This window comes from Dunckerocampus dactyliophorus, chromosome 13 (assembly GCF_027744805.1).
Source record: "Dunckerocampus dactyliophorus isolate RoL2022-P2 chromosome 13, RoL_Ddac_1.1, whole genome shotgun sequence".
Taxonomy (NCBI): Eukaryota; Metazoa; Chordata; class Actinopteri; order Syngnathiformes; family Syngnathidae; genus Dunckerocampus; species Dunckerocampus dactyliophorus.
In genome coordinates, this window is record NC_072831.1 from 10602890 (window position 1) to 10629091 (window position 26202).

Sequence of the window (26202 nt, forward strand, 5' to 3'; positions counted from 1 at the left end):
TTAATGTGCTTTTGGCTGTTCTAATTGTTGATGCGGCGTAGTGTGTGTGTGTTTTATCTCACGGTTCGTCCCTGCTCCTTTGCACATCAAACCATGACCAGCACGGAGAGTGTTGTGGAGCAGCCTTGCGCCGGGCTGGAGCCCCTCAAAAACAAGAACACACACTTGCCGGGCAAAACGACGCCGAGTGGGGGCTCCGGTTGCGGCGTCTTCGTGGACAGCGGCGGCCCCAAAGTGACAGTCAACGGGGTGCACGACATAGAGGACCGCATCCTGAGGATCACCGGCTACTACGGCTACAACCCGGGATACTCCAGTCACAGGAGTGAGTATCAGCTCACACAAACTACGCGCACAAACATTTTGCAGGTGGCATTCAAATAGTCATGAAAACATAGGTAGCAGCTTACATTTTAATTATAGAACCGATCCACATTTAGATTTACCTTATCAGACAGAAGAAAAGCAAATGCCATCTACAAAATACACTAGCTCCTATACAAGAGGACTTTGATTGAGTAAACTACACGCTACCATACTCTGCTATACTACAGTATACTGATACTTTATTGATCCATTCATATTCCATGTTATGCTATATTATACGATACTATATTGTATTGATCCATTCATTTTCCATAAGATCACTATACACTATGACACTCGTGCTTCATTCTTGATGCATTCATATGCAATTCCATACTAAACTATATTATATTGATCCATTTATCTCCCATCAGCTCGCTATACACTAACACTATAAGACAGGACAACTATAGTGCTACTTTATGGATATATTCTTATCCCATGCTATACTGTACAATACTATATTACTGTATATTGAGCCATGCATATTCCATCAGCTAACTACACACTACACTGAAATTCTACACTACTGTATTGTGAGACTGTATTGATCCATTCATATTCCAGAAATTAATTTTCCTATAAAATAAGAATCAAGGTCATTTCTATATATCTATAGAAATGCTATGCCTTACATGCTCAATACAATTTGAGGATTAATCGGTGTATTGTGTGCACATACAACAATGTAATTGTTGAATGCCATGAAGCCAAGTTAAATGTCGGGTGTACAGGCTGATGCAGCTCAGATCAGTCATTGATGTCTTCCTAATGGCAGCTTCACCATACAGGTTTCATTAAAGTGATTCATTGTCCATTTGGCTATATAGGGAGGCTCCGTCCATCATGTATGTGATTGCGCCCTGCTCCCTCCTGACATTGAGATATGACACAACTTGCATGTTTTTTGATTTGTCCACCTTGGGTTTGATTAGTGGTGCAGTATTGGAGCTTTTGCTGACACAAGGCCTGGGATTGAATATGTCAGATAATGGTGCACTTTGTTCGGACAATGATGCTCAGAATGTTGATGTTGACTGTCAGTGAGACTGCAACAGCAACAGAAGCTGGACAGTGCAGCTTTAGGTGGCTAGAACAAGATCTACAGAGGAAGATTACACAAGTCCTGTGGCACAGTGGGCTGTCTTTTGTATTTATTACATATGAGAAGTCGTGTTTCAGGAGCTGAAAGGCTTCACCCCAAATGAATTGGACTACGCACGCAAGCTCCCAAACATCTCACCCTGACTGTTACATAAAAGCTCAGTTACACATTATTTCAACCCCAACAAATCACATACCCCCTTTTTGGTCATAATACACATTCTTATATAAAGGAAATGTAAATACGCAGATTCACTTAAAAACATAGATAGGATGTTTCTCTTCACCTCATTGAATTACCAGATAGAAGGCAAGGAAAAGGAAATGAGCCCTTTGCTCATTAAGTGTGTCCTGCCGGTTGCAGTAGATTAATCGTGGATGCAATCACACTTTCATTTGGGGAGATATCTACCCGTTCAGGTTAATCTCTTGAGAGGTTTACTGATTAATGAGGAGCACCCAAAACTTTAGATTGAAAAACAGACACAACAGCTCTGAAACAATTCCAATAATGAGCCACTTTCAGGTTGTAAGCAATTCAGAATTATAGGCAGTGACAGTCAATGTAATTGTTACAGGAGCAGTGTGGAGATTTTAGTGGGGTTCCATTTAGTGGAATTGTTCCTGCACATGCATCTATTTGCATCTTCTACATGCCATGTTAACAGTACCATACATTTAATCTGCATTGGTGCCAAAACATCCCTGCATGATTCTTAATTCTAGCTAATACTACATTGTAGTAACACTAAAGAAACACCAGGAGGCGCAATCCTCACAGTATTCATTGCTGTTTACTCTATTTTACAAGTCTCCTCAAAATGCAGCCTCTTTTGAGTGACTTTTAAATAAGATTACATGAGTAGTAGCATATTCATACATTATTATTACCAACATACCGCCCCTGTGTAGCAATTCATTCCACAGTCGAGGAAGATGAATGATGGCATGTCATCTGTGCTGTAATTTCAGGTGTAAGGAGCAGGTGTGCATCATAATAGCTCCCATACCAAGCCTATAAAAGACCACGCGTCTGCAAGCTGAGGGGGTTATTTGATTTGGGAAACATTTCAGATTTTCCGATAAGATATGCCATCTGTGCAGCCCCCGCCTATTCATCAAGCCATTTTAAAGTCAACAGAATGTATTCCTGAGGGCGCTCTACTTGCACAGCTATTAAGCGTACTGTTGTTGTTAGTCAGAAGTAGCTTGCATGAATTAATTACGTGCAGGGGCATACGCCTCTTAGTTAAAAATGATTTTTTTTTAAAGTTCTTGAATGCAAAAAAGTATTGTTTACCAAACTGTCAATAAGCATCAGTTTCCATACACAAATCACATAATTAGAATACTGGGCTCATCTTGCCCTGCCTTTGGCATGATAGTATATTTAGTAAGATCCTGTTGGCGTTTTGTTATTATTGCCACTCGCCATCTGTGTAGAAGAAGAGTTTGCCTCTGAGGGGCTTGTGTACTACATTTGGTGACAAGGTCTTTGCTGTGATACATTATGGCGTAACAGTGTTGTGAGGCAAAGTCAATGCAGATTTTAACAAGCAAGTTGCACTAAGCGATGTAGATAATTGCCATGCCCAAACACGTGCACAAGAGGAATAGAAATGGAACCAACTTTAAAAAAGACTAAAGGCATATTCTCACAGTAGATGTTTGGCTCTTGCTGTCCCACACAACAATAGCATGCAGTAAATGCCTCCTCAGCGTCTCTTGGAAAAACCATTAAAGTGATTTGCTTTGTATCTGGTTTAAAAAAAGCTAAATTAAAAAGGGATCAACACTGTTGTGAAGGTACACTCCCTGCTGGCTGAACGGGACTAATGCAGGACAAATGACAGGTATACTGCTCAGTAATGTGATTGTGCCCTACTCACTGCTTTCACAGCAGCACCACGCCATGCACTCACAGGCAAATTAGGATGAGGAACTACCTGCATCGTGTGTTACAGTGCAGTTCAGTCTATGATTCAATGTTCTTTTCTGAAGCCATTTATAAACTTTGTGAACAGCAAAAAATGCACACTTTCTCCTCCAAAGACGAGGCATGTTCATGCAGCCATTTCCAACTAACTGGTATCCATGCCTGCTCTCTCAGCGTTATTTATAACTAGCCTACTGACAAACTGAATGTGAGCTTTGCCTGAATGACTCCTGGAGCGCTGTTAACCTCCACATCCCCCTGTGGATCAGTGAAAACACCTTGCATGTAACGGTTCCAATGTTTCACTCAGGGCCTTTACTTACCACCCTGTGCACTGTGTCTACAGTATATGTTGCTGTACACCTCCTCAGGCTCCAACTTCACTTCTGAGAAATGTTTTCTGTAATTAAAAAAAAACAACATTTATATGCTATCAGGGCACAATAGAATTCGTTTTTTTTATGGTCTTTCTGTTTTTTATAGGCCGGCCTGAGTATTTTGTGCTGCCTAACACTGCCCCTGTGAGCTCCATGAGTGCAGACGTACCAATAAACTGGCCTTACATGTCCTTTAATGCAGTGATTCCAAACCACTGTGCTGCAGCACATCAGTGTGCCATGAGCAGTCTCCAGGTGTGCCGGGGCAAAAGTGACAGGCAGAACAATGAAATGCTTTTACACTGCATGGCAGGTGGTACTTATTTAACCAGTGTATCCACCTGTTGCCATTTATACAATATTTTGGTTTTGTGGTGTGCCATCCGATTCAATGCAACCCATGCACAGAGCCTGGTCAAACTGTCATTCACTCATATATGTTCAAATGTCATGTAAAAAAAGCTAAATGAAACAAAGTTAAATGAAATACAGTAAAATCAAATTAGCCCTGGCATAGATACATAATACAGGTTTTTGTCAAAGACACTAGATGAGCAAGACTGCATGTAATAACGAATATGCATGTAGTAGAGCGTTGAGTGTAGTGAGCATTGGAGCAGAGAATCCACCATGTTGGTAAGCAAGCGAGCTGGGCAGGGCTAGGCATACAACAGTGTACAGTGTTCGCTTGCTCTGAGCTGAGAGTAAAATAAAGTTATGCACAGTGCCTACACTCTGATGAAGTGAATTAATAATCCATTCTACTGCACAAATATGACCTACATGTAGATGTCAATAAAACCCTGAGCAGCAGTATAAGAAACCTTTTCCCTCTTTATTTGACTTTTTTCCTTCCTAAAGACTAGGTCACAACAGGACATACAACTTTTTTGGCCGTGCGATTTTTGGTGTTGCCCAAATCGCTGTGTTTTTGTTTTTTTTTTGTTTTTGTTTGGGTTTTTTTGTTGATCTCGACACGCATGGAGGACAGACGAAATATCTGAACGTGCGTTGGCCACACTAATTACGTGGTGCTAATTATGTGGGGTGCACGTGTGGTGCACGACACACATGGGAGTCCGCAAGTGCGACGTATGAAAAAATGTACATTTTGCCCAAAACTGACCAGCAAAATGTACCAAAGACACACGTTTGTCATACGGACGACACACGGAGACGTGCAAAGTGCGTAAGTTTGTCTTGCTACCTGAAAAAAATGTAAGCTTCCCTAGAGTTTGTTTGAAATGACAAAGAACCTCTGCGGCCAGTCTATGACTTGAAAATCAGCACGTCACACGCGCACCCTCCGTGCGTTTCTTGTGTTTTTTTTGAACGTACACCGGCCGTAGGAGCCTGTACGACCAGTTGTGACCTACAGTAGGCTTTACTGTGTTACCAATGCTTAACAAGCAACATACAAAGTAAATACAAATAAATAAATACCAATAAACCAAAAATTATTACAATTTTACATGAACATGAGCATCAACAATACAAGTTCATGAAATTATGTAAATTGAACATTATGGAACATAAACATAAAAGTGCAAGTATTTAAGGCTCAAATCTTAACATAAAGAATGTAAATGAGAAATGCTATAGCACAGTGTGTCATATATTCACAAACATATAGTAAATACATCACCTGTAACTTGGAGAGCATAACACAGAAAAATGTCATTTTAACTATGATATTCACTTTGTAACTATTTTCCATCCATTCATCCAAATTTAATGTTGACATTTTATCATGTACTGCTTTTTAGTCAAATTATGAGCAAACAATAATATCACTGTTCTACATGAGTTTATTAAAAGAAGAATAATACTGTGGACACTAACAGGGATCTAATAATGTAAAAAAAAAAAACATATTTAAAAGGTTGTAAAAAGGTTTTCTATGCCATAACTAGGAAAATATTCAATTTATAAATAAGGAATTCTACTTCGAGGGAATTCACTTATCACGGTAAGGTCTGGAACCAATTAAACGTGATAAACGAGGAATTACTGTATTGTGGGTGTCTGCTTTGAGTCTTGGTCACTGTCATGTTTATTTACAACTACGCACTACCATTGTCTATCGAGACTGAAGGATGCCAAGAGACCAGCGTCATAAAGCTAATGACACATACTTGTCTATGTTTTTGGGACAAATCGAATCGTCTCACAAATCTAGTCATTTGGACTGAGCAGTGTGCTGAGGTTATCTTCAAAGTGCACTCTATCTGGATCCTGTCTACTAGCATGGCGGTCAATCCTGCCCATCATGTACTACAGAGGTAGTAGTCAAGCAATCAGTCTTGCGCGTTGCACTATAATGTCTTTTCGGCATTACTTTGTTACGAAATGTCAGAAGAAAACTGAAAGAACCGAAAGAAGAATAATGCAATTCCAATTAATCCATTCCAGACACCCAAAAATATTAACAAAAAACACATTTTTATCGAGAATAATTATAAATTTACATGCAGAAAATAATGCAAAATAATTATAAATGACGAATGGATGAAAGTTATTGTTGATGTGGACTTCCCGTACATCCCGGCGAGATCAAAACCAATAGTGTCTCTCACCTTTATGAAATCACTAGCACTTAAAACTTTCTTTGGCCCCATGGTGGGTTATTTAGGAGTGAGGCTCAATAAAAAAAATGCACAGACAGTGAGTCAGCAACGTGTAGAGTGCTTTGTTTGGGGAAAGTTTCGCGGAAAGATACAGTACAGGGCCAACGGACTAGTTTGTTAAGTGCAATATTGAACAAAAACATGAGACTGTGTATGAAAGCTGAGGCTAAATTTTTGTGAAAAATTTTGATAATCAAAACCGAATCATACAAAATTGGGACCTACAAAATGTAGGTTTGACTGTAGTATTTTTTTTTTTTTTTGTATTGGCAAAAAATTGTAAGTTGGCCAAAAGATAAATTAAAAAATGACATGATAAAATGTTTACTTGTCACTGTGGATAAGTCTGGGTATTTTTCTCATTCTGTTGAGTCCTATGCACCTGACATGCAGAGTCCATGCTATTTTAGTTTTCACCACTAAGCGTCCTCATATCCCATAGTTCCAAGAGCCCAGTGAGACACATCTGGCAGTGGTACTCAAGTGAGAGTGTCTAGTCTGTATGCTTAAAAACGGAATAATGAGCAAACTATCTTCCTCTCATCCTCCATCTCCCAGATACTAACCAATATGTTTCAGTGACAGAGGGGCCATCAAGACAGAAAAAGCCTTGTAGGACTGAGGGCTGTTGGTAAATCTAAATGACAAAAAGACCCAAAAGGGCTGAGTGCGTCAGTAGATGGGAGTGCAGCTGTTGCTATGGAGGTAAAGAGGGTGAATGCTTTATTATTTGCTGCTTTGATCTGTGATGCGTTATCATCATGACTATTACCTGATGTCCACTTGGTTGCAAGTTTATTTAGGCATGTCTAAAGAGGTTATACAAGGTCATCATGGATGGAGAGTTATTGATTCAACATTGTGTTCATGGGATTCATGCTGGGCTCCAAAAGTAACTTCAAATTGAGTGATACTTTTTATGATTAAATAAAATAATATACAATTAAAAGAGCAACTACCTTGCCAACTTACAGTCCCCTTGACTAATATTTGGACTGTAGTGCCTGTGCTCGAGGCATCGCTCTTAATCTGATAGCGATTAGCATCCTGGGCTTTGCTGACTGACTGTATTTTCCCGTCCCTCTCTGTCTAGCTTTTGTCTCCACTCATCAGCAGGTCTATTTTTAAGTGACCCTCATCTCACGGGATCCATCCTCCTATCCTCCGCTTACACCAGAACAAACACTATAGCTTCAGCTGCACTTGGCGCACACGTTCAGTCTTGTTAATGGCTGCAGTATTATGGTCTATTTAGCAGATCTTTACTCCTGTGTTGTTGAGATCTCATGAGATACACTAAATGTGTCATTGCTGTAAACTTATTACACCGATATCACTTTTTCAGACGGGTTGCTGAAATATGCCTTCTAGCAGCGACCGTAAAACCTCCTTGGAATCACTACACAAAAGGCTTGACGCTGTGCACTTTGCTGCAATGCCAGAACTTGGCTAATGGTAGACGAGTGATTGTGCTTTAACAACAGACATCCTGAGGAAACAAAAAACATTCATCTCCAATAGTTTTATCAAGCCAAATTAGACGGCGCTCCTGCTACACTGCTTGTTTACTTGATTTCTCTCTGCAGAAGTAGCTTGGCCAGTATTGCAGGACGTATGATTGAATATATGTTGTGTTGATGTATGAGCAATATGAATGTCCATTCAGTCTTCAGGTAGATACACCACAGACGGAAATAGTAGGACCTGAGGGCTTTCCCTGACAAACACATGAGTCGCAAGGATCAGTCACGTGACCTAAACTGACCTGCCACCGGTTAATTACTGTTAGTGTTTCATTCAATTTGAAAATTGACTGTAAACAGTAAAAGTCGTGCACAGACACGGCAGATAATGGTACACTTGTACACACTCAATTGTAGTACTATTGAAATTTACTAGTTCATAAATGTAAACCGTTTACATTTGCAGCATAACATCATTCGCCCGGGTTTGTTTATTTGTATTTTTCTACAGTTTTCTACAGTTTTTGATATATGAACCAGGTTTTTTTAGGCTAGTTATTCCTCCAAGGATGCTTCCATTTTGCAAATTTACACATTGATCACCTCATTAAAAATGATGAAACTTTCCAGGCTTTTTTAGTGGATGAAACATTGATTCCACAAGTGACAAATGTTTAAGCCTTGACAGAGATATATTATGCACTTCTGATTATTTATTATTCTGAACATTCGTCAACTTGTAGTAGCTGAGTCTTGGCACAGAGTAATGTACAGACTCACCAACTGCTCCTCTTCTTTATGCGCAGGTAGGGGCTTCTAAGGGGGACAGGGCTGGGGGCGGGATTGGAATGGTGTACAATGGCACTAGGGCTTTTGTAAAGTTGTGCAGATTTTTTTATTTTATTTAAATATGCCAGTAATAAAACCAATGGCATAAATGTTAAGATCAAAAACATTTTCACGTGAAAGTTCATTCATAAAGTTGCTTTAATCAAATGAAGACTGTTGGAGACTACCTACACCCACCTTGCAAAATTGCAAAATGGTTTGGTAGGACTTGCGAACAGTAACGTTTGCTTAAAGGGTTCCTTTGCAGCTCTGAGTGACGCAGCATTACGTCCCCTGCAAAGAGAAAAAATGGCTGCCAGAAGACAGAAGACTGACAGGAGAGGGAAAAAAAGCTGAAAGTAGGCAGCCAAATGCTTGAAAAGTTGTTTTCAAATATAGGTTAGTTCAACCCAAACGTTAAAGCACATAATGGTTGATAAATTCAGCGAGAGAGGGTGTGAGTGGGGAGGAGCAGCTAATATTAGCCTCTGCTGCTGTTTGCTGTCACTTCTCATTGCACTTTCCATTTCTCTGAGACGGGAGTCGGTTCAGTGCAGGAATACTACTACTTTATTCCGCCTCACTGTCTTGTATAAACAATCTGAACATACGGTGGGACAGAGCTGCTTCGTCAGTAAGCAGCTACAGGATGCTGTCAGCTGTGGTGGAGCGAGGTAGAGAGTGAATGAAGAGAGGGAGCGGTGAATCAGATCAATAACATGTTATTAAGTGATTGTTACACCGTGGATACATTCAACAGCACAAATAACTTCCCCACGATGTTTGTGTTATTTGTTTATAATATTGAGCTCAGCTCAAACTCAAAACACAATTCACAGACCATAGTACAACAACTTATGGATAGACTGTAGCGTGTGTGCATGGGAGGCAGGGTTAGGGTATGGATGTATGGGTTTAGGATGGAGTTGGGGGGGCCTTCAAGAAGTTTATCTATAGGGGCCCAATTTGATGGTTCCACACACTGACAGCTCTCTGTAAGTGCATTAGACCACTCTACTGATGTATTTTTGTGTATGCACTGTATGTCACCTTACTTTACCTTCCAGTCATCAACGATATGCACTATTTGTCTGTTTTCTGTTGCTTCTTGCCTATAAAGAGTGAAAAGACGCAAATACTGTATATACTATTACTGTTTAATGTCCCTACTATACATAAGGCCATTTTTAAGCACGCTGGCAAACTTGCAAGTAAGTGAACTTTGCTTCATTTAGTGAGATGTGTAGGTGTGTTAAGAGGACCATCTGAATAGCAAGAGCAGCTAATGCACTCACTGGATGAGAGTAGCTGTGTTAACAAAGAGTCTTATCTCCTATACAGTACTGTACAAAAGTCTTGGGTTACCACTAGCTTTGTTGTTTTAATGGTTGTTTTCACACCAGTTAATAGTAGGGAAGATACAGTTAGCAGTCACGGTGCACAATAAATATCAAGCCGATATATAACGGGCCAATAATTATCAGGCCGATGTGATTTGATAACATTGATAATATTGAAAAATAGCTGTGATAACTGATCATTTAAAACCATGTTCCAATGCGGCGAGATCACCAGTACCGTGGTGTAGGTGGGTTAGGCTGACCAGTTGTTGTAACAATTGTTTTGACATTTATCTTGTGTGCCTTGAACACAGAGCTCAGTGAAGCCGAATTTTGCAGTAAGTGTGTGCGCATTCACACAGGGACTCCTTTTCAATCAGAAAATTTGTTGCATGACGACGTCAGCGGCAGCATCTGGTATGACGTGTACAGTACATGTCTGACAGCGACAATTGCTTTCAACATAACAGCAGAAGAGAGGGGAGTCTCGGACTGTAAACGTCGCACTCACTCACATTTGTCACGCTTGCAGAGCCATCACACAAATGGGACGCTACCTACCTCCAAAGTTGCAAAATTTCCAGGTCGACTTCATCCCCTCATTTCTAGTTGGTGCTGTTCACACAGAAGAGCGACACTGGACACAAATGGAAGTGGAAGTGGAAAAACCGCCACCCTGATGGACAAACAAACACAAATGATACATTACAGTAATTTGCTTGGCAGAGCTCTGTGCTTTGCGTGACATTTTTGCTAACACAACAAATGTAATGGTGGCCTGACCATTGCATTCTTTGCTATTTTATAAATATATACATAATGTGATTGTCAAGAGCAGGAAATGTTCCAGGAAGAGTGACAGTCAACACATGACAGAGGGCATGGCTGTGAAGCAGGGGACAGTGACGGAGTGCATAGAGAAGCCTGCTCAGGTAGAAAGAGGATGTATGAGGAGATGAGCTAGCGCAGCATAATTAGCCCGGGCTGCTTGGTTACCTTCCAAACAAAGCTGCTGATTTGTGGAGCAAAAGAGGAGGGAGGGGTAGAGGGAGTTGGACAGAGAGAAATGAGGTGGGGGTGTCGAGGATAGAGTGAGTTGAGGAGATTGATTGTGCCATGCCACACACACTTGAAGCTCAGTCTCCCTTGGAGACAGTGGCAGCGCTGGATCACGACATGACGTTGCAACAGTAGCGTGACTGCACTGCCTCCAGTCAGCTGTGTCACTACTATCCAGACAGACAGAGGAGGAAGAGTGTGGGGAGTGAGACGGCCTGGACTGAAGTGCTGGGAAGAGGGGTTGACAGATCTGGGAAACAGGCAGGTGAAGTGGGGTGGTGGTGGGAGGTTGGGGGGGTAAGTGAAGAGCGTGAAGAAGAAGCGGAGGAGTAAGAATGAACGGAGCAAGGAGGAAGAGCTGCTGAGCACACACACACACGCACACAGACATAGACTTCCCTGGGAAGGACAGTGTGTTGTGGCCCCCAGTGGAGGATGAAGAAGCACTCTGCCCGAGTGGCTCCTCTCAGCTCCTACAGCACTCAGGTCCTGACCTGCCCCATCTCTGAAGGTAACTACATGCCTTTATCTTGTACTTAAATGTAGGCTAAGTGTACTATATGCCACATGCACGCTTGGTTGCTTAGCGTGAGACATTATATGCACTTTTCAAGTTTACATGTGACAAAGATGTATGGGAGATACACAAGAACTATACACCTTTGCATCTTTGCCGCGAGTGGCTCTGCATGCAGATAGACAGTCTGCGTGCGTGGCCCAGACTGGATGTAAAAAAACCCAAAACAAAACACATCAGCAAGTTGTGCTCACTTGTCCGTTCCGTCGGTTGAGCAGTTCTGCTCTCAACAATACGCACCCTGATCCTTAAGAGCCTGAACTTCTCCTATAGCCATCATCTAATCTGTATAGCTTACCTTTGTTTCAGAGATTGCAATAAGATACACTTAATCTCCTTTCTGTAAGCATCATCAGCATCCCACTTCTCTTTAAGATTACTTATCAAGGCAGTACAACATGATTGCGAGCTTCAGTGGGTGTCCATCCATCAATGTCATGATAAAACACACACCAGATTGAAATGTTGGGTTGGAGTAGCGTTGTGCGTCACACAGGGTGGAAGAGGTCCATTAACAGGGAGCTTGTAATGAATGATACTATGCAGCACAGTGAGGCTGCTTGGTGGGATTGAATCAGGTTAGTGCTTTCAACGACGCCTTCCGCCATAGTGACGACAATAAAGAGTAAATATGGCCGACCCTGGAATATGATTTGTTGATGTGGACGGAGTTTCTTTGACTTTATACTGATACAGTGTTTTTCTAATGCTGCAACAGCGACTGTTTGCTTTGCAACTTTGTTTGCAGGAATATATGTGGGCAGTAACACAGCCTCATGTGAAAGGAGAATGCTGGCCATGAGAGCTGTTTCTCTGAGACAGGGGAATAGTGGAGTTTCAATATTACCGCATGTTGGCTCCTGATCAGCCTGTAGTGGCTTTTATACCTCAGGACTGACGCGCCTGCATCCAACACTAAAAGCTTTAGATGTTCTCTGTACTGCCAAACACAAATGATTTTTTTTGCTTGGAGGATGAAAAGAAGCAGACAAGAAGAAGACCGGAGCTGCTCCATGCTTGCAGAATGAAATGGCAACAAATCCCTTTCACAAATCCCCAAAATCTGTGAGTCAGTATATACAGTACCTGCATTACACCATTTAGAGGTGAAGTGCTGTCAGGGCAGGCAGCGTCTCACCTGTCATAAAAAAAAGAACTAAGAATAACATAAAATAAATATGAATATCTGTATTGAACTGTATTATAAATATATTTTCTGTCTAATCATTTTTAACATTTTCTTAACTAAAAATTGCTCAATTTGAGGATTTCCTGGTCAAACACAGGGAAGAAACATTTTTAGTATAGATCTATACCACAGATTAATAGGTGAACCACTATTCATTAATTTTCCACAGCTGCAAGATAAAGTCGAAATGTAACTCAAAGACAAAAATAAGCATCCATGTATTACTTCTTTGTACTTGCCGTCTTAATGTATGGGTGACCACTTAGTCCTTATCATCTGATGTATTTATATTTTTACCCACTGGCACTTAGAAACCATTGGCTAATCATACAGTATGACATTTATGTTAAAAAAATAAAAATAAATACACAAAAAATATATAAATGCAACACTTTCTGCTTCCATTTTGTATAAGTGAACTCAAAGATCTAAAACTGTACTAAAAAAGCCTATATGTTCACAAATCTGTTTAAATTAGTGTTAGTGAGCATTTAGAATTCTTCCACATCACACACAGGTGTAGCATATCAAGATGCTGATTAGAGAGCATGGTTATTGCACAGGTGTGCCTTAGGTTGGCATTAATAAAAAGCCACTCCAAAGTGTGCCGTTTAACTCTATTGGTGTGGTGGAGCGGGGGTGTCCAAAATGCAGTTAGTATCTGACATGTCCAACGAGTATGCTGGCCATGCAAGAACTGGGATGTTTTGAGCTTCCAGGAATTTCGTTCAGGTCCTTGCAACATGGGGCCGTGCATTATCATGCTGCAACATGAGGTGATCCTCGTAGATGGTTGGCACAATGGCGCAACTGAATCGCATCATGGTGTCTCTGTGCACTCAAAATGGCATCAATAAAATGCACCAGTGTTGTGTATTAAGTGGCCCATGGTGGTGGGGTTTATGGTATGGGCAGCCCTATAATATGGACAAGAGATGTTAGAACAGATTGGTGAAATGTGTGAAAGTACTTTTTACCAGTCAAATATGAACATATCAATGTATTTTCTCAGCATCGCTTACAGTTGATAATCTTTCCATGTATAAACAGTAACAGTCGATGCTTGACTTCGGTTGAGACATTAAATTGACATTGACATCTTTAATTTACTGGGTGTCTATTTAAACATACATCCAATGCCTGTGTGTGATTGTGCCACACTATAATCAGTAACATAAGTGATACAGATTGGATGTCCCAAACAAGAGAGGAAAAAGATTTACAAAAATCTTTTTACATTCAGTCCAGCTCTGTCAGTGGCTGTACTCCCAGTGCTCTACTCCTTATTGATTAAAAAGAAAATACTCCATAGATGCATTAATGAGCGCCCCTGAGATGCTGTGCTATGGTAGAAGGGAGATTCTAGCTTCACATGCTGAGCTAGCAAAGACAACTCAGGCAGCCGGCAGTCATCTTTGATTTCCTGCCTTGGTGTAAATTGATCAGTGCATGTTGAAAAGTAAAGAATGTACCTGAACTTTTCTGCCTATGCATCCACATACAGTACTGTGCTAATATATCTACAGTATCTACAGTATATCTACCTTCTTTCCCTGAAGAAGTCCTTTAAAAATAGTCACTTGTTTGTCCCTCATCATTAAAAATGTCAGCTTTCCAAACACTTTTGTTAAAATATTAGCCTGAAATGTTAATTATTTCTGGAATTCTGCCCATCATCCACAGTCTCTATGTGAGACAAGAACACACGTCTTTCCCTTTTCTGTGCATTCTAGATAGCCACCTTGTGCTGGCAGTTTTCACTAACAATACAGGTAATGGGGATTCACTAATTCCGCCTATAAAGCCCTTTAAAAAAATAAAAAACACTGAAGAAACCTCCAACAAAGTTTTATAGACATGATGTAACCATGTAGTTAGGCACAGGCATATTCATTGATAACATGTAATAAATACTTATTTTGCGCTAACAATTCTTTGTTGTGATGCAGTCTCTTGGAGCAGTGTCCTCCTCGCCAGATACACGAAGCCTTTCCATCGATGGTAAAATCTACTGCCCCTCAGTGCAGCAGAAACTCTTGATTTCCGTCGGCATGACTTTGCAAACTCCACATTTTATCCTGACTCTATTTGCCCCGTCACACACTTTTCACGCTCTCTTCTTGCCCGCTCAGCTTCTAAAACCTGTAGCTCATCCGCCATATATTCATATTCAAAAAGATAAGGTTGACCAAAATACTGAAAGTACTACGTTATAATGAATATTATGAATGCCTCTTACTACATGATTACAGAATGTATATAAAAACATATATAAAACATTGTTGGAGTTTTTTTAGAGTGCTTTATAGGCATAATAGGTGTATGTAGGTAATGTGGATTTACCTGCATTCTTAGTGAAAAACTGCCAGCACCATATTTTACTAATGGTATGATGTTCTTTTTCTGAAATGCGGCATTACTTTTATGCCATGTAGTGGGACACACACCTCCCAAAAATGTTCAACTTTTGTCTCGTCAGACCACAGAGTATTTTCCCAAAGGTCTTGGGGATCATCAAGATGTTTTCTGGCAAAATTGAAACGAGCCTTAATGTTCTTTTTGTTCAGCAGTGGTTTTCAGCTTGGAACACCAACTTTCGTCTTGGAACTCCAATTGCAAATGGCCATGCAGGCCGTTTTTGCCCAGTGTCTTTCTTATGGTGGAGTCATGAACACTGACCTTAACTGAGGCAAGTGTGTGTTCTTTGGATGTTGTTGTGGGGTCTTTTGTGACCTCTTGGGTCAGTTGTCGCTGCGCTCTTTGATAATTTTGGTTGGCCGGCCACTCCTGGGAAGGTTCACCACTGTTCCATGCTTTTGCCATTTGTAGATAATGGCTCTCATTGTGGTTCGCTGGAGTCCCAAAGCTTTTCAGGGCCATGTAGGGCCAGGTTTGGATTTTTTTTCTCCCTTAATAATAAAAAGTTTAATTTAAAAAATGCATTTTGTGTACAGTTGTGTTGTCATTGACTAAAATTTTAATTTGCTTGATGATCCGAAACATTTAAGTGGGACAAACATACAAAAAAAAAATAGAACTCAGGAAGTTAGCAAACACTTTTTCACACCACTGGATATGGTGTCGAAATTGCACTGCTGTTGATGTGTTCAGGTCAGAATGAAGTTATAAATGAGCGTCAGACTCTGTGTGACTCTGTGGAGACTCCGTGTGACAGCTGTGATGTGCATACATTAATTACATTAAAAATGTTATCGTACTTAAATAATTTAGTTATCACCATTAAAGCATTTTTGCCCTAATAAAAAAAAATTGATAGTAGTATAGTAGATTCCTGGGGGATCTCGAAACATAACCCCTGCAAGTGGCGAAATACAGCGAATAATGGATGCACCCAAAAACCCTAAAAATGCCTACTCTAAACCATCACAAGCTACCGGTCGATCGCGAAGGTAGTGTGGGTTGATCGCATAAACGTCACTTTGTAGGTGATCAGTCAGCTGATGTTAAAGGGTCACTGACATGATTTATCAACTTTGCTTAAATATGTTAGATATTTTTTGTAATTATGTTCTACATTGTTTTTTGAAAGCAAGTGGTAAATTTGCAAAAATTACATTTATACTTTATAGCGGCAACCATGACGAACTCCTTGTCGCAGCAAAGCATCATTTCCGGAGTGAGAGGTCTCAGCTAAAGCCGAGTAAACAAACGCTTCTTGAGGTTCGTTCAGTATATTTTTCATCAAAATAGTAGTCACGCCAAAATGTTGTCTTGCTGTTGCCACTGCTGTTGCGCAGTTACGCAACATCACGTCTTGTCAAAGCATCCTGCTGGAAAATATTGAGTGAACTGACTTGTAAAACAGCTGGATTTGTAGCTGCAATACCCTTTTTTTATTTTTAACACCGCCACCCCGCCCTGTCCCATAGCACAATCAAATCACTTTCTATTTAAGTTAACATAAACAAATAATTATTTACAATTTAGAGCAGAAAAAATAAATACACTGGGGTGTTTATTGCATTTGTTAATGTTAACATAAATGTGGGATTATCAATTGCATTTTCAATAGTTTTCAACAGGAACTTTTTTGTCGTTAGGGACAAACATGTCAGTTTTGTGTAAATTTGTCATTTTGGGCAAATTTGTTTATTTGATAAATTTTTTTCCAAAGGTAACATCCTAGGTCAAATTGGACCTATAGTCATTCAATGCAGCCAAACTGGATGGCACAGAAAGTCCCTAGGATCTCTTAAGGGTTAAACAATTACATTTTCTTAACAACCTAACTTTTCAGCAGTTGACAGTTTATTTTCTGCGCACACAAACCTAAACTAAAAGGAGTAGTATTTGTTGAAGTAGTACTGTAAGTCAGAGTATGTAGGCAAGGGCAACTTACCTGCGTAACAGTCTGCGTAAAACTGTGTTATTTGTCTTCCCGATAGGAGAGGATGGTTTGGAGTCTCATGCTGAGACGCCAGGCAGTGAGGCAAGTGGGGAGAGCCGGTCGTACCAGACATGCACCAGCACAGTGCTGAAGGTGCTAGCTGGTCTGCTGATGGTGCTTTGCGTCTCCTCCTCCTGGGTGGGTACCACTCAGGTGGTCAAGCTGACCTTCCAGTCATTCTCCTGTCCTTTCTTCATCTCCTGGTTCAGCAGCAACTGGAATATTCTCTTCTTTCCCATCTACTACTTCGGACATGTGCTGATGACAAGGGAGAAGCAGACACCCATTCAAAAATTCAGGTGATTTGTCTGTTCAGTGTTTGAATTTAAAACAATATGAACCATTGGTTTGCTTTAATCAATTCTCACTCAATGCCGTGTTCTTAATCAGCATGAGCAGTGAGTTGTTCACAGTCCCACTGGGGTAGGGTCCCACTCCTGTACAGGAAAAGCTGTATAGACTACATGGGTCAATAATAGTGTAGTGGTTCACTCAGCTGACTTTCATGAAGCCAGTATGGGCTCAGTTCCCATTCAGTGACTGTGTGAATTGTTGTTTGTTTGTTTGTTTGTGACTTGTGACCGGTCCAGGGTGTAGTCCGCCTCGCACCCAAAGCCAGCTAGTATAGGCTCCAGCGCACACGTGACTCTGAACAGGGTAAAGAGTTTAGTCGATCCCCGTTTTTCACAGGTGTAAGGTTCCGAGACCATCAGCAAATGGTGCCTATTGATACGCATATAAAAATGTTTACTTTTGAAACAGGTTTTGCTCCCCCCACTTCAAAATTATCCTGCTCTCTTGCTTTGATGTTGATGTTCTCAGCCGATTTCGGATCAATATTCACAATAAAAGTAAAAGTGATTGTTGTAATTAAAAAGATTAGACTCAGGTCCGGAACCCTCCCCTTCTTTCTTCTATTGCCATTGTTCACTAGTGGCATAACCCAGGTTTAAGCCCGTAATATGCTTCACACGCTTATTAAACACATTTAAAGTAAAGCTATGGTTGGTTGAGTTTGATGTGGAAGAATGTAGCAGTGAGCAGGGGGCATCAACCCCATCAAACACCTTTGGGATGACATAGAGTACAGATTGTAAGCCAGGACCATCTCAACATCAATGACCTTTGAATTCACAAATGTTTGAGTTGAATGGACAAACATTTCCAAAGACACACTCAATCTGAAAAGTACTGTATATCTGCAAAGAGAAAAAAAAGCCTTTATGTTGTTTCACATTTTAGGTCTTGTTTAATTAATGGCCAGTTGTCCCAATACTTTTGTTTTCATGGCGCAAAGCATTTAAGGGCGACGCCATCTTTTTACAGAGAGTGCAGTAAGCTGTTTGGTGAAGAGGGCATGACTCTGAAGCTTTTTGTAAAGAGGACAGCGCCTTTTTCCATCCTCTGGACGCTGACAAACTACTTGTACCTTTTGGCCTTGAAAAAGCTGACCGCCACTGATGTCTCTGCCCTTTACTGCTGCCACAAGGCCTTTGTCTTTCTTTTGTCCTGGATTGTCCTCAAGGACCGCTTCATGGGTGTGCGGGTATGTACAGCATGATTGCTTAAGACAGACACAGACATACTCATAGTAAAAGGTATCATTAACTATTTCTTTAGATTGTGGCTGCCATCATGGCCATCACAGGTATCGTCATGATGGCATATGCTGATGGTTTCCGTGGTGATTCCTTTGTTGGCGTGGCATTAGCTGTGGGCTCAGCTTCAACATCAGCTCTTTATAAGGTGAGACCACCAAACACAAGTGTTTGAAGCAATTGATGTGTTGACTGTGGAGTTTTGTCTTCTGGCCCTCCAGGTGCTGTTCAAGATGTTCCTGGGCAGTGCCAGTCTCGGCGAGGTGGCTCATTTTCTTTCCACCATGGGTTTCTTCAACCTCATCTTCATCTCCTGTGTGCCCCTCATCCTGTATTTCACCAAAGTGGAGCAATGGGGCTCACTGTCCTCGCTGCCGTGGGGGTACCTATGTGGCCTAGCAGGACTGTGGCTTGGTGAGTATACTCCCAATGGTTTATGCAGTAGGAATGGTGCAAATTTACGTTCAATCACAGCTCTAATTACATACTTACTTTCTGTTTTGTCGTTTACAGTGTTCAACATCCTGGTTCATGTTGGTGTGGTGCTCACATACCCTATTCTCATATCCATAGGAACGCTACTTAGCGTGCCTGGAAATGCAGGTAAAGTTTCTGTATGTTTACTCATCAATAGTATCAATTATTACAGTACAAACTACACAATACTCATAAGACTGCATACTTCCACCAAGGCCAAACAATCATATAGTATAGTTTTGCACCAAACTGTACACATTTTATAGAGTGTCACTCCTTGCATATGACTTAGTGTTGTCATTTGGACTTCACACATGATTCACAGAGAAAGGAAAATGCCATACCATTAAAATTTAAGATAAATTACTTGTTCCACAGATTTGCCATAGAATTGAATGTGCAAAACTGGTTACTGGCAAGCTTGTTAACTCTAACTATACAGTGGTGTGAAAGTGTTTCTCCTTCCTGATTTCTTTTTTTTTTTTTTTTTTGCATGTTTGTCCCAGTTAAATGTTGTAGATGATGACACAAATTTAAGTATTTGTCAATGACATTACAATTGAACACAAAATGCAGTTTTTAAATTAAACTTGTTATTATTAATGGAGAAAAAAAAATCCAAACCTACATGGCACTGTGTGAAAAGGGATGCCTCCTCCCCCGTTAAACTGAGATTAATTGAGCTCTATCAGTCTGTAAAAGGCTAGAAAGCATTTCTAAAGCTTTGGGATCCGAGCGAACCACAGTGAGGGCCGTTATCCACAAATGTCGAAAACATGGAACAGTGGTGAGCATTCCCAGGAATGGCCGGCCAATCAAAGTTACCCCAAGAGCGCAGTGGCGACTCATCCACGAGGTCACAAAAGACCCCACAACAACATCCAAAGAACTGCAGGCCTCACTTGCTTCAGTTAAGGTCAGTGTTCATGACTCCACCATAAGAAAGATACTGGGCAAAAACGGCCTGCATGGCAGAGTTCCAAGATGAAAACCACTGCTGAACAAAAAGAAAGCTTGTCTCAATTTTGCCAGTAAACATTTTGATGATCCCCAAGACTTTTGGGAAAATACTCTATGGTCCGAGGAGACAAAAACGTAACTTTTTGGAAGGTGTGTGTCCCCTTATATCTGGCCTAAAAGTAACGCTGAATTTCACAAAAAGAACATCATACCAACAGTAAAATATGGTGGTGGTAGTGTGAGGTTCTGGGGCTGTTTTGCTGCTTCAGGACATGGAAGACTTGCTGTGATAAATGGAACCATGAATTCTGCTGTCTACCCAAAAATCCTGAAGGAGAATGTCCGGCCATTTGTTTGTGACTTCAAGCTGACAAACACTTTCACACCAATGTCAATCGTTAATAAACAGCTATAAATAATATGGGGGATCACAGTTTTGTTTTTTTTGCTTGCTATAATAGATACAAGTAGTATCTTTACACACAGGCTCCCTTTTACCAGTTATAATTGATAGCAATGGATGGTGAATGCAAGTTAATGGGTTCTTCCTTCCATAAGTATGTGCAGTTTTTGCATAATGGTGGACACTAACAAACTACAATAAAAGCATAGCTTCTTTGCCTGAGGCAATTAAAATGGCTGTGGTCTCATGCAATAGCAGCCACGATAACAAACAGTGTGCTCAGCACCTCTCCCGCCCTGGAAACCCAATCACCAGTGTTCCTCAACACACCCCAAGTGCAAGTGTTATCTAGCAGAGGGAGGGTCAGATTGCCATGGTAACACTAAATACCTGCAGACTATCTCTTGGCTTTAACCATGACGTGATGATCATGTGTATGAAGGTCAGTGGGTTACACTAAAGCTTCCCACAAAAACATGCACAGAGGATAAAGTGGATCACTTGTGCTGACAATAAGCCGCATTTTCTTCACTCATCCCAGTACAGACACTTAATTAATTTGTGTTGTTCTCTAACTCACCGCCCCTCTGTCGTTGCTTCCCATAGCTGTAGATGTTCTGAAGCATGAGGTGATCTTCAGCGTGGTGCGTCTGGCCGCCACCTGCGTCATCTGCCTGGGCTTCCTGCTCTTGCTGCTTCCAGAGGAGTGGGACTCGGTCACATTGCGCTTCCTGGCCACCATCGCCGATAAGAAGTCGGAAGAGCACGGCGAGGAGCTCACAGAGTCCAGCGTGCACACGAGAAGCCGCAGTCGAGCCAATGGTGCGGTTTCCCTTCCCTTAGGAACTCCTCTGTGAGATCTTACTCCACTGCCCACCCAAGGAGGGGCACCAAATGATCTGGAAGGCAGGATGGATTGTAAACCACAAATTTATGGGGGATGCATCACTGTTTCCAGCTGCACCTGGCTCACTACAAGAGGGATATTTATGAGTTTTGCAAATGAAAATGGTGCAAAGTGTTATTTACTTTCTTGATAAACCTACCACACTCAAGTCCCTCGCACGCTGACTGGCCTCTGCCCTGCTCTGCTCTGCAGAATGTATTCTGTGAATATAAATCCTGGCAGGGACAGTCTGGCTTAACCTATGTATTTAGCGATGGAGTAATACATGTATTTATTTCAAGTCCTAAAGGACTGCATTACATATAAGAAAGTTTAACAGTTATTCTACGTATAATGTACAGCATCTTTTGTTGCTTTTTAATAAAAAAAGAAGCTCAAGCGAATTTATTCTGATTTGGAGATTGAGAATAATTTATGGAACAACTTTGTTTTATCATTTTCCACAGTGTCTTCCGCTTATGTCCACTGAGATCCACTGAGGGTCTATGGAATATAAACACATTGTATCTGAAACAAACATAAAATAATTTAGCAAGAGCAACTTTCAAATATTTCACGATGAGCCTTAAAAATCTATTTTAAAATGAATTTACTTGATGCTGTCAGATGATTGAAATCTTAAGTCCGCAAGGTATTTTTTAATGAATACTGTACACTGCATTCACATTTCATACTCTAATTAGCACTGCTTAGGCCAATAGCCGCTTCGCCATTCCTGCCGCTTAAAAGAAAACCAAACGCTAACACTATGCTGTACATAACTGCCAGGTCGCTACAATACCGTTATTAAGGCAAGACACCTACTTAGCCCTTTATCTGGGAATACAGTAACTCAGAGCATGAGTAACTTCCACCGGTGATCGGCACTGCTTGTAAATTTGGCTCAGGCAAATAGAGTATAACAAGCGTACTGTAAATGGAACAGCTCGTTGATAAAAGGCTCAGAAAACTCCAAAACTACAACATCATCTGCAATAGTTCAGAATGAATATTTATCTAATATGACAAAAACATAAAACGTTTACTCACCGGAGATGTCAATTTCTCTTCCTCAGTCAGCCATTGTGGGCGTAACTTGGCTTGTCAAACAGTTTGGCTCCGATCAACCAACCAGAGGACGGAAAAATGCTGACGTTATTGTAAGACAGCTAACTGGCCTTGTGAGGCGAATCTGAAATCTGATTGGTTAAAGAAACAGCTCATTGCTAATAGTGTGTATGTCACATGGGCCAGCGCTACTAATTATGAAGGGCCTGGTGAGATTACATTGATATGGCAACACATAGAAGCTTTTGTCTGATTGGACAAAAAAAAAAATAAAAAAATCGAACATACACATACGATACTGGAAGCAGTGCAGTCAAGAGACAGGCTATGGAATGAAGATAACTGACAGCTGGGAATAAATGAACACAATTTCATGGAACAAATACTTGCTGCCTTTTTATGTGAATAGGTGCCTACTAACAAAATTTAGACAGATTTGTGAACAGTATTTGAAGGAAATAGGCCTTTTGTGTTGTATTGTATGTACTTTATTTATCCCACAGCGGGGAAATTTACTTGTTACAGCAGCAAGCAAGCAAGACAAGTAAAGAGAACAGTAAAGTAAAGTAAAGCATCGTGACTACAACATGGTTCAGGTGGTGCAGGTGTTGTAGAGCCTGACAGCGGTCGGTATGAAGGACCTGCGGAACCTCTCCTTCTTACACCGTGGGTGTGGACATACAACAAGTTTTACATCTTTGACAGCAATGAGAAAATGAGAGAAAAAAAAAATCTCCGTTTTTATCTTTCTTGAGTGTACATAAGCCAGAATAATACAGGAAATGTGATATATTGCATTTACAAAAATACTACTAGTAATAATAATAATAAAGCAACATGAGGCAATAAATGGAACCAGTGGAACCACCTAAATAGGTCTATCATTACAATAAATAATTACACAATGCAAGATAATGGCCAAGAGCTACGTCAGATAGAGAAAGTAGGTATGACAGCTACTTATTTTTTTCTATGATTTCTCAAAGTAATAAATAAATAATATAAAGTACCCCTGTTTTTAGCCATGTAGGCTTCATGATGAGAAAGGAGGTGCCAAAACCATCAGGTTTGCTCATGCATTTAGCTCTGAAATGCACATTAACCTGTGGGGAGTGTTGCTACAGAAACGTCATAATAAGAATGTGTAAAACAAAATCACGGGTGGATTATGCCCAGCGGTCCTTAAACAATGCTTTCTTTACCTGAACCTACAAATGGGGTTAGTTGGGTCAATTGAAACCAGGAATTTCCAAACTTTTTGGGGCCATACTGAAAACTAAAAGGATAGAAGGGCCACTTTGATATTTTGTAAATCAACACATGTAGATATACTAAGAAATGATATACACTCAACAAAAATATAAACGCAACTCTTTTGTTTTGGCTCACATTTTTCATGAGCTGAACTCAGATCTAAAACTTTTCCTATGTACACAAAAGGCCTGTCTCGCTCAAATATTGTTCACAAATCTGTCTAAATCTGTGCTAGTGAGCGTTAATAATTCATGATTCATGATCTATCCACAGGTGTGGCATGTCAAGATGATGATGAGATGCATGCGCATGATTATTGCACAGGTGTGCTATGATTTAAATGGTTGAAGTCAGTCTGTCCAAGCCACAGTCGACTTTTCATGTCCATAGACCTGTTCAACTGCGAAGGATCAAAGGAGAACCTTACCTTTACAGAGACAGTTAAACAGCCTTATAATACTTATAATACTCATTCTCTTACCAGAAATATACAAGTGTCCTTTCCAAGAAGAGCCCAAAAAGTTTACAGTCAAGGATTGATGGTATGAATTCATGGGTGTCCTCCAGTTTTCCACAATGGGAAAGACACCAGAATGACTCAGGCAGAGAGAGGTATGGACATGCTGAAGTGCATCTATAGCATGAATTATTAATTTGCGGTTGAGGGAACACTGAAGAGCTCACAGAAAGAACAAAGATAACCAGGGCGGAAGAAAAAGAGAATATGGGAGCTCCAAGTGTGAGCACTTTTCGTCCCAGCAGATCTGATGACAGGGCCGTTGCAGTGGAAAGTGGGCTGCTCTACAGCCTCAGTGGGATTTATTTTCAGTGTACACGGTACAAAAAAGATCGTGAAGACGTGGTTTTAAATCTCCGCTTGGGCATCTCTGTGTGGAGTTTGCATGTTCTCCCCGTGCGTGCGTGCGTGGGTTTTCTCCGGGTACTCCGGTTTCCTCCCACATTCCAAAAACATGCATGTTACTGTAGGTTAATTGGCGACGCTAAATTGTCCATAGGTATGAATGTGAGCGTGAATGATAGTTTGTCTATATGTGCCCTGCGATTGACTGGCGACCAGTCCAGGGTGTACCCCGCCTCTCGCCGGAAATCAGCTGGGATAGGCTGAGCCTGGGATAGGCTCCTGCATACCCATAATGAGGATAAGCAGCGGAGAAAATGGATAGAACAAAAACGTTGACATCCATGACAGACACAAAGAAGTATTGACTGTACCGTCTAAAAGTACTCAAATAAGAGTTCATAGGAGGCATTTAATGCATCCTTGCTTGGATGTGAGTTACTTTTGTACCATGATTATTGCTTAATGATCCAAGTTGTTACAAACTACAAAATAGGCCAGTTTAGTCCAAGAAAGTATAAAGTATAGTAGTATAGTTAATTGAGTTAATAGTTAGATATTTCTATAGTGTCCACTAACAATATACTTTTAAATTATTTTTTTTTAATTGTGATACTTTTACATTTTTTAATGCAAATGCACTATTAATTTAAAAAATGTATTCTGTAAGGATTTGTACTGGTAACACATTGAAAAATAATGTGAAAGCCCAACTTAATTGCACTACTTGCTATTTGTTTCTGGTTTGTCACGACAATAATGGTGTTTTATCAATAAATGCATTTATATAAATGCCAAAGCATTCAGGACATGATATGTAATCTGTGGGTTTAGGGGGCCCTCTGCAGACGAAAGTAAGGTACAGCACAGGATGGAATCCGTGGTGTTTTTTGTTTTTGTTTTTCCTTTCTTCATTACTAACGTCAAACAATCTATTAACTATATGGATCATATACTTGTGTTAATCCAAAAATCACCAGACTTGTAGTGTGTGGAACTTAACGTCGAAAGGGTTCAGGGTTAAACTGGTAGAAAGATCCTAACCTAACATCTGGTCCATTGAGCTACAAGGTTGTTGATGTCTTTGAAAAGCTGACAAACTCAAATTATTCTTAAACACCGAAAAAGACAACAGAATAATGGTGCAAAAGATGCAATCACATATCAAGCACTTATATCTTCATTAAATCTGCAACACTTTTGCATGGTAGTGATAGAAACTGACATGACTTGTCATTTCAGTTTGTTAGAAGCCAACAGGTTCGACTTAGCACTCCACCACTAGGTGTCCCTAGCGTGCTAAAAGAGACGAGTCCACACATTAAGTGACTTGTGATCTATAGTCATATTTATGACAATGGCCCCTTTTACTTACTTTCCACACATATGTGCTGATAAAGTGCTCCAGTGTGCACTTAAAAAC

General features: G+C 40.6%; 1 protein-coding gene and 1 long non-coding RNA gene across 6 annotated transcripts; one reads left to right on the forward strand and one right to left on the reverse strand.

The window, feature by feature from the left end:
* slc35f4 (solute carrier family 35 member F4) lies at positions 1-23090 on the forward strand. 5 transcript variants are annotated; one of them, XM_054797422.1, is made up of 8 exons: positions 11493-11611; positions 12651-12742; positions 17273-17573; positions 18601-18820; positions 18895-19020; positions 19094-19286; positions 19386-19475; positions 21319-23090. In XM_054797422.1, exons 3-8 carry the CDS (start codon positions 17386-17388, stop codon positions 21567-21569), a joined length of 1068 nt encoding a protein of 355 aa, XP_054653397.1. In that variant the 5' UTR covers positions 11493-11611; positions 12651-12742; positions 17273-17385; the 3' UTR covers positions 21570-23090. The 5 variants fall into 5 exon arrangements, with proteins under 5 accessions (XP_054653395.1, XP_054653396.1, XP_054653397.1 ...); XM_054797420.1 differs by lacking the exons at positions 11493-11611; positions 12651-12742 and adding an exon at positions 1-325 and having other exon boundaries at positions 21319-23089; XM_054797421.1 differs by lacking the exon at positions 12651-12742 and having other exon boundaries at positions 11116-11611; positions 21319-23088.
* Positions 18711-21893, reverse strand: LOC129192943 (uncharacterized). Its single transcript, XR_008573524.1, has 3 exons — positions 21759-21893; positions 21293-21611; positions 18711-19463 (listed from the first exon to the last, which is right to left on the reverse strand). It is a non-coding gene; the product is annotated as an uncharacterized LOC129192943 (long non-coding RNA).
* Positions 23091-26202: the final 3112 nt, after the last annotated feature.